Genomic DNA, 9,524 nt, shown 5'->3' with positions numbered 1-9,524 from the left:
CTATTGTTGTGTTGTATCATTTGCTTGCACTTGTTGTTTTGATGTTAGCATCATATAGGTTGCTCACCTAGTTGCACATCTAGACAACCTAAAGCTAAAAAATTGTTAGTTGCCTATTCACCCCCCCCCCCCAGTGAACCATATCGATCCTTTCAACGGCCACATGTTTTCTTGATCATGTCCCAACGGCCTTGGATTGACTTTAATGACCAGCCGGAGGGGAATGGCAAGATCCGGTGGTACTTGTCCTTGATCCGTTGCCAATACTTCATTGCGCTTTGATCTTTGCCGGTCACTGCATCAAGTGACACACTCTCCCATGCTCGAATCAAAGCAAACATCATCCACTTCCGTGTAGTTGTCAGTCCTTTTCTGTTTTTGTCTTGGCTAGCATCAAACTCGGCCTCCTCGAGCTCCTCTACTTCATCACCACTATCATCCCCTTGTTACACCTCGGCTTCGACCTCCGCTTGATTTGCCGAATTGAATTTATCAAGTGGAGCACTCAAGTTCACCGGAGTCTCCTCCAACATTTCGGTATATGTTGAGTGGATGTTTGCTCCAAAATTCAACGACTGAAACATAAGGAAACAATCCAAAGTCCAACCAAAGATCACCGAAGGAAAGGATTTTTTTTACCTCTCAGACATTTCATTGAACACGTTGTATGCATGGTCGGTGCAGTGTGCCGGATTGGGGAAGACATGGCTGATCAGAGGGGGTGGAGGAGACTTCAAGCCGTGGGCGCCTCAAGCATGGGCGCCTTCTTCCTCAGGCCCTTTGATTGCGACTTCGCCCGCGCACAGAAGAGGGCGGTGGAGGCGCTCTTCCTAGAGCCGGCGACCACAACGGGAGGGAGCACAGCGGTGTTGGAAGAAGGCGGTGCGGCGGCTAGCATGACTCCATGCACAAGATGATTCCCCTGCCGCTTTCGCTTGAAGCTGGCGACGGATGTTGTTGGCGCGGCAACGGCGGGCGCGACCACGGGAGGCCGGAGTGGCACGGTTGGGGCGGCGGCGTCACGGGTACTCCATAGCGGCGGTTGGCGGCATGGCGAGGGGCCGAGTGGAAGCGGGAATGGAAGGTTCCTTTAGGCCAACGAGCGGATGGGATAGAGAAATCAGCAAAAAGATCACGCCGGGGAGTGAGGGAGGGGGATGTAGTTATGGTGGACGCAAGCCGAAATTTAAAGGATCCCACAAAAATATTTAAATTAGCGGATCTGCTAGAATTGCTCTAATACTCGTTCTAGAAACGCATAGACAGATTTATCTATATCTAATCAGCTAATCCGACAGATGAAAATACTACCGATGCATGGTTACACACGCCGAACAAACACACCGGGGCACACTAAAGAAAAACACTCAAAAGACAATAAGAGCAACTCCAATGGGGCAACCCATTTCGTCCGCTCGCGTCCGTTTGGGTCGGCGCGGACAAAAGTGGCGGCCCAACACGCCGACCCAAACCCAAATCACGTTCACGTCACGTCCGCGCCGACGCATTTGCGGCCCAAATTTGCGCCTGGAATGCGTCGGCGCGGACGCGAAGCGGACGCGCCGCGCGTCTCCTCGTTGTCCGCCGCGTCCCCACCTGGCGGCCACCCAACCGCCACCGGTCGTCTTATTTATAACGACCACCGACAGCGGGCCCACGCGCCAGCCAGTGCGCGCGTCCTTTTTAACCACGCGTGCGGCGGGGTCGGCCTCATCCACTTCTCCCGTCCACATCTGGGCCCCACCACTCTCTTTGCTTCCTCGCCGGTGACCGCAAACCCTAGCGCGGCCATGGGCCTCTTCGGCAGCAGCAAGGGCAAGGGCAAGGGCACCCCCGGCGCCTCGTCATCCCGAGCTCCCCCTCCACCGCCGGCACGTTTCCGCCCTAAACGCCGGCGCCTGCACATCCCGGTGCACCAAGCGATGTGGCACTGGGAGTACAGGCAGCCCCTCCCCTACCCCGACGTGACGCTGTCGCACCATTGGCATTTGGATCCAAACCGGATCCCGGTGCCGGCGGTTCCGCGGACCCAGCAGGCGCACGACGACGAGGTGCGTCGGCGCCGCGCGCTGCTCACGCCGGAGCAGCGTCGGCTGCCCGAGTACGCCGCCGACTCTTCCAACTGGGAGGCTTGGTTCGCCCTCGAACACGAGGAGCAACGGCGCTCAGGTGTCGACGCCGTCCCGCCATCGTTCCCACCGCTGCCCCCGGAGGTAGAGCCGGAGGACATGGAGGCGGAGGCGGAGTACCAAGCCGCCCTCGAGGAGGCCCTGCAGCACGCGCTGGAGGCTAGCCGCATCGACGAGGACACGCACTGGGATGGGCTGGAGCAAGCCCTTGCCCTGTCGGCGGCGGGGGACTCCGTCCACTCCCCGCTCTTCGTGCCGCCGCCTCCACCGTCGCTGCCCGTCCAGCCCAAGTCAGAGCCGGAGCCATCGCGTAAGCGCTCCCCGCCTCCACCCACTTGGCCGGAGGAGGCCTACTCGTGGACGGGCCATTACCGCGAGTGGGTCAGCGCGCCTCCCGTCCACTTCGCCGCCACGCCGAAGGAGGAGGCGGCCCACCTCGAGCCATGGAAGGAGCACTGGCTCCGCCAGAAGCAGGCCGACAACGAGGAGCAGATGCACTACGACGCCATGCTCCAACGCGACGCGGAGGCGCTCCGGCTCGAGGAGGAGGAGGAGCGCGCGCGGCTTGCCGCAATGCCGCCGCCCCAGCAGACGCCGGAGGAGGCTGCCCTGGCAGCGTACCAGGCGGCGTTCAGGTGGGCTGGCCCTGCTCCGGTCTTCATCGACCTCACCGACGACGGCAGCGTCGAGGGCAAGGGCAAGGGCAAAGCCGACGACGTCTAGGGCAGCGTGCAAGGCGGCAGCAGGCGGGCACAGACTTTTTTTAATGTTTTATTTAATGTTTATTAGATTTAGGTGGACTTTGCCGGCGTTTCGTGCAAACTTGTTTTTTTTTCACGCTGACACATTTGGGTCGGCCTCCCCGTTGGACGGTCAAGCCGACCTATTTTAAAATGCGGACGCGCACGTCCGCCTGGCCGACCGCCCCGTTGGAGTTGCTCTAATCCTCGGGTTAACCATTCAGCACTGGTGACACTTGCACATCTTGTAAAATCTACTCCCACTGTCTCAAAATGGACGTTTTTTTGTCTATTTTAGGACAGAGGGAGTACATAGTACATGTGCATCGCCAGATGAGCTATTTATATTCGAACTCCTGCATCTTTTAGTCTGAAATCCTTCAGAGCAGTCTCCAAACACTCATGTTCTGTGAAGAGAACTATCTGGATGCTAGTCTTTAAATTATGCTAACTGACCAATAACGATTACAAAAGAGAATGGAAAGATAACAATATAGCAGATTTAAACCCTTAAATCCACCCTGGGAGACTATTCCCATTTTCTATTCTATTACATTGCCTAGGAATAAAGTTAGACCGCAACAATCCTCAGTTGCAGGGGTAAGACAATTTCTAGTCTCACTAGATTTGTTCAGCACAAAGTGTGCTTTAATGAATAGTACCAAAAACATAAAAATATGTAGCTTCACTTCTATCCTTGCTCGCTCAAGAGCTCACACCATGTAATGATTTCCTAAGGAAAAGATAAAGACAGATAAGACACTATTATTTCCATATGAAAAGAGCCATCAACATTGAATTTACAGAATAAGAAACACATACGAAGATGCTAACCACGTTGATGATATGTAGCTGGCTATTCTCTCCAGTGTCTTGCCCAGAAACCTTTCTTTCCTGTTGGCTCACTCCCCAGAACTGATCTTGGCGGTCGAGAACCAATTGAAAAATGCCTCTTTAAAAATGGTCGACGAAATGAATCCTTCATGCTAGAACTTGTGCCTAACCTGGGTTCCCTCATACTTCTCTTCTTGTGCTTAGAGCTCCTATCTATATCAGTATCTGGCATCACATTTTTAGATTTCCTGCTCTTAATCTTTGAGTCCAACTTACCAAATAGCTTTGCTGCACCTTTCTCACCATGGGTGCATACAGGACATGGAGGATCATATTTCTCACTCTCAGAAGTAGTACTATCCAAACAGTTTGCATGGTATGCATGACCACAGAATAAAACAGCTACTACTCCCAGCTCATGAGCACTCCATGTAGACCGTTCCTTTAATAGCTTTGAACACAGCTTGCATATCCCTTCGTCAGGAGAGAGAGCAGTTGCATGTGAATCATTTGATCTAGCTATTTTACTGCTGATGGAACCAAAGAGCTCACTGTCAACTGACCACCTCTCTCTTTGAGATGAGGCCACCAAGTCAGAAAATGTGCGAGTTGACCATCCATCCGATGATCCACCATGTTGTGATCCTCCTCCAAATGGATCATTGCTGCAGGTCGAGAGCATGGAACTCGATGGCCTTCCTCCTGCATAGCTACTCTCACTGAAGGACTTGAGAGATGGGATCTTGCTGTCCGAGATCTGCCTACATAGTTGATGTCCAGGTGATCGACGTGCTTTCCTCATTGAGAATGAGTCCACATGAAGAGAATGGCACCTAGAGGATGAAGGATCTGCTCTGGATACTAGGGGTGGTGTTGAAGGAAGGGACTTTGATGTCTTTATGTCTGAAGCAACATTTACCATATCTGATGATTTGCAGGACTTTGCCTACACAAAAATAGTGATTGGTTAAGGAAATAACCATAAAAAAGTAACTGTGCTAATTTTAAATAGCAATTGGAAAATAAGAGTGCTAAGTTAGCAAATATAGCTGCAATACTTAATCTGCATACCTCAGGAGGTGAATTGCTCGCTGTAGATTTAACGGCTGAAAACATGAAACAGGTAGTGAAAAACTGCTCAATATAAGTGCAAAATTTGCTCATTTCTTTAGTGAAGTTTGAATTTTGATACCTAATAAAACTGATATTTTTTCAGTTACTAATTTTATAGACATGATAAGAAAAAAGAATGTAAGCGCATTTGGACTCGAGTGAGACAAGACAAAGTGAGGTGGGTTAAAAAAATGCTTCTCGTGTCAATTGTTCATGTAGTACTCCCTCCGTCCCATAATGTAAGACGCTTTTTGACTCTAGTCTAGTGTCAAAAAACATCTTTACATTATGGGACGGAGGGAGTAGTATTTACAGCGCCATAAGCAGCTTCATTTCGTGGTCCTAAATATATACAACATGCAATAACCAACTATTGAGACCGTAAATATGAAATCCAGATGGAAACAAAAAGACCACATAAAGAAGCAAAGATAGAGGTGAAATCACAGAACACCAATTTATTTAAAACTATACCTTGAGGACCAGCTTTGGAACATTTGGATGTTTCCATCTTCTTGTCGGGTTTTTGACATTTGACCCCGCGGAAAACATCAGAGAGATTGTCCTCATTGGGATGGCCTTCGGTTGGTGCAATGGAACCACTCTTTAGTTCTGGCCGAATGTTTCCACTACTGTGATTGGAAAACAGTGCAGCGTTTTCCATTATATCCTCTATGTGTGTGCGGTTGTCCCACCGGAAGCTCCATGACGGCGAGTGTCTTGTCCTGTATGCCGAAACTTCAACTGAAGCTACTGATGGCTCAGGCCTCTGCTTGGCAGCTATGCAACAATTAGCCCCCATATTGATTGTGGAAATAAATCAATGTCCCTTACTGTCTTGTCTTATATACAACCAAATCTTCAGAATTCATCCATGTGATGAAAAAATGGATATCACAAATAGCATATTCACCCTCCCGAGATGAAACTGCAAAACAATGACAGAACTTCAAAGAAATGACGAAACATGGGACATTCTAAGTTATACTAGAGGCATCGAGAGACTCCAGATCCAAAAGAAGAAAGCAATCTTAGCAAGAATAACAAGCATCAAGGTCAGGCTTGTTTAAGACGATGCAGGACCATTGTTGTTTATTTAACTTTGAGACAGCTAAACCCCTTTCTTGGGACAATTGTCTACTGGACCTACAATCCAGAAAGAAAGAAATGCAGGAGGGGTCCAAATTTAATTGTGACTTTAAATTTTCAAGTCAAAGAAATGATACAACTTCATATATATAAATGAAGGGATTTACAATCGAATATCAAGTGTGTTTTCTAGACATCTCAACAGAAGTAGCTCACTTAAGTTTGGGTGATTAACTGATCATATTCAGAACCTTCTGAACATACAAACATCCTCAAGCTGCCACTAAGCTATTTACTTCACCTGGGAGCAAGCTAACAAATTTACCCAGCACAAACCTATACAAGATTGATAGAAAAATACATTTGCTTATAATTTTGGCAGCAGTATGCTAGGAAGGCCACCAACTTTCAAGGGAAGAAAGGCATGTTAGGTACCGCTGCCAAGATATTCCAAAACCTGTGCACACTCAAAGAGAACTTATCCCTTGTGTGCAATGCAAGAGCATCTCGTACTTGTGTGTATGTGAAATCGAGAATTGAGGAACCACGAGGCTGAATGACACGTCCGATGTCTTTCTTGGGCACCAGGTTAAATTACACTGGCAAATAAGAATATAAGAATCTTCTGAAATTGATGGTTACTATGGCTGCATTTCCCAACAATAATAAATCGGGGATGAACATACCAGCTGAGACCAACAATGTAAAAGATAGAACTGGGTGACTGCAATTCATTTTGAAGTAGTATAGTACGTAAAATAAACTCAATCTATCTGTTTGAATGGAAAAAATCTGCAGTTTCCGTCAAAAATTAACCAACTCTTACGATGTGTATTATGGAAAATATTTTATCCTACCAGTAATTCAGACTGCAGAGAGACTAGGCCTGGGTGCAAAATTTTCTCCGCCTAAGGTCGTCGTCGATTCTTCGCAAAAAAAGATGAAAAAAATTGCACATAATTCCCCAATTATTTCCCCATGGGCCTAGATCGAGTCCACAGTTCCGAGAAATTACCTCGAACCTACGGGGAAATTTAGCCCACCGGAAGCTGGAACGGGCACAAAATCCTCCAACGACACGGACCCCGGCGGAGGCAATCCAGAGGTCCAGATCAGATCCCACGACGTCGTCGCCGTCGCCGTCGGCGGGTGCTTCGCGGGGGGGTTAGGGTTACGGCCGCGAGACGCGGAGGGGCAATAGGAGGAGCCGAGGAGAGAGAGAGAGAGGAGCGCGTGGGTATGTGACGGAGTGGGTACGAAGACTGGTGGGAAATGTTTTATTTCCGTTCCGTGGTGCTGCTAGGTGGAAACTCTCCGGCCACCCGAGCTCGTACACATATACAGATATACTACACCCGGCGGTGTCGCGGGGAAGCCGTGTTGCTTTTGGTCCACGTCGCGTGGGCCCATGCTTAGCGGAGCCGGTCCCACCAGCATCGACAGTGGAGTCTCGGTGCCGGAGATGTTTTGGTACGCGTGGTGCGTTTCTGTTCGTGGGCTCACTCGCTCCCGCTGACTCGTCGCGCCACGTGGCGCATGTCGGCCGTAGTGTGCGGTCAGCCATATACGGACTCGTCGGCGTCGCACGCAGCTGTTGAACGGCCGTCAGCCCTTCAGGGCCCAGGCCGCAGGCCTGAATCTATTACTACTTACACAAAGAGAACGGCCCACTAATGTATGAGTACACCTCCCCCCACCCCCCCCAAAAAAATTTCTTTTCTAAAAACACTAAAAACATTTTTGTTGTTTCATCTTTTCTTTGACAAAAAACATTGCTCAGATTAAATTAAAGTTTTACGATCAATTCTCTTTGTAATGTCGTTGGCTCTCGGCCATTACGTTTCAATGCTAGTTTTCTCTTTCCTTTGAGGTTCTTTATGAATAGGCTTTCAAAAAAAGTAATTTCTTCTTGATATGAATAGTCTAGCATTCCTATTAAGTCAGGATGTCACACATAACCCCACTCAAGGAACCAACGTTGGCAAGCTCCAACATGCGGGAAGAAACCGCACCGATACACATACCCATACAAGAAGCACTCTTACTAAACTTCTCTTATAATGCGCTTAACTGGTCTTTTAGGGACGATCAGGCGTGTATGGGTAAGCGGGTGCACTCTGTTGGGCTAAATCTATTCAAATAACCGTGTCCGTGACTATGGACGACTTGGAGCTTGCTAACTTGATCATAGCACAACATCAACCATAATTGCTAAAACTTGCCCGCCTTTAATTTTGTTAGCTAACGGATCTTAACAACTTCAACTAATTAATAAAACTTTCCAATTGTGTAAGTGCCTTGGGGATTCTTCTTCGTGGGTGGTACAAAGGGGAATGTAAGGTTGTGTTATGTTTTGACAGTAAGCATAGATGGTCCATAAGCGATCATTTTTCTTATGTGCTCTCTTTCCTTGTCTCTGATAGACGAAAGTTGTAGGGTGTCTCTATAGAATGCTTAGTCCTTTGTTGTCGCAACCCATACATACTTTTTTCGTAAGAATGATGCTTACCTAGATAGATCTAGTGTAAGTCATGCGATTATAACTGTGTACTCACCCTACTTAATTTACTCTTTTCCCATCGAAATTGCTGCAAATGAGATGGTAGCATTTCAGAAACAAGTTTGCTGAAGGACAACATTAGCTGGTTATCCCACAGATTATGACGCCCTTTGCTTTTGTTTAAATCATTCTTGAGGCATTTGTATTCTTTACCTGTCTAAGGTACATTCGCCTCTGTTCTATGAGTTGTATCTTGATTGAAAGACCCTTGTTGTATTGACTCGTTAAATTTGACTCCTCGAAGTTGTTGTATACATATGTTATTGTCGCGGATTCTTTCGTGACTTGTGTTGTGATACCGACCGTTCCACCCACATGGCGTTCACATTTCCACGTGTACGTTGTGTGAAGATGATGACATATGATGACATAGGACTGATATCGTGCAGTGGCCAGAGGAAGTTACTAGATCTGCATAGTGCCAGTCCTAGGGTGCTACCAAACTTCCCAAGCTCAAGTCCACTACTCCCACTAGTTACTTTGACTTTGATGACGATAGAGATACCACTATATGGGACTCATGAGCCCGAACAGTGCCTCGAGTGGGAATGGAGAATGAATGACTATCTCAAGGTTCGTCAAGTCTCCTCCGAAGAACAAGTGATGCACACTAGAAGATACTTACATGACTACGAGTCTGACATAGTGGCTTCACCAACCTTAAAAGAGCTTCCACGTCAGTTGGTCCAAGATGAAGAAGGCTATGCGGTGCGAATTTGTGCCATCCACGTACTCGGATCATCTTCTTCGCCAATTGGAGAACACGACACAAGGAACCAAGTCCATATCGACAAGTACTTTTTTGAGTTGAAGCAAGCCTTGTCGAGCTGGTGAAAAATTCTCGTTTGGATGAGGTACCACTCCCCGGTGGGATTGAACCACTACATCACCAAGGCCACCTCCCTCAAGAACTACAAGTCCATGGTGTATTAAGAATGGGGTCCTTAATTCTCCAGACTTATGCACAGGCAGTAGCAGCCTTCTCGGCGGCAAGGGCTTGACGGAGGATAATCAAAGACAAATCAAAGTCCAGATTAATGAAGAAACAAAGAAGATCTC

At 48.0% G+C, this 9,524-nt stretch overlaps 1 protein-coding gene across 2 annotated transcripts; it reads right to left on the bottom strand.

Moving 5' to 3' along the window:
* Nucleotides 1-3,279: 3,279 nt before the first annotated feature.
* Nucleotides 3,280-7,179, bottom strand: LOC119275759. 2 transcript variants are annotated; one of them, XM_037556664.1, is made up of 5 exons: nt 6,921-7,179; nt 5,291-5,744; nt 4,775-4,809; nt 3,692-4,649; nt 3,280-3,602 (listed from the first exon to the last, which is right to left on the bottom strand). In XM_037556664.1, the coding sequence occupies exons 2-4, from the start codon at nt 5,616-5,618 to the stop codon at nt 3,726-3,728; spliced, it is 1,287 nt and encodes a 428-aa protein (XP_037412561.1). In that variant the 5' UTR covers nt 5,619-5,744; nt 6,921-7,179; the 3' UTR covers nt 3,280-3,602; nt 3,692-3,725. The 2 variants fall into 2 exon arrangements, with proteins under 2 accessions (XP_037412561.1, XP_037412560.1); XM_037556663.1 differs by having other exon boundaries at nt 3,704-4,649; nt 6,921-7,178.
* Between the last annotated feature and the right edge of the window lie 2,345 nt (nt 7,180-9,524).

The sequence above is a fragment of the Triticum dicoccoides genome, chromosome 3B (genome assembly GCF_002162155.2).
Source record: "Triticum dicoccoides isolate Atlit2015 ecotype Zavitan chromosome 3B, WEW_v2.0, whole genome shotgun sequence".
NCBI lineage: Eukaryota > Viridiplantae > Streptophyta > Magnoliopsida > Poales > Poaceae > Triticum > Triticum dicoccoides.
The sequence above is the reverse complement of the archived record's forward strand: the minus strand, read 5'-3'. Positions and strand labels throughout refer to the sequence as shown.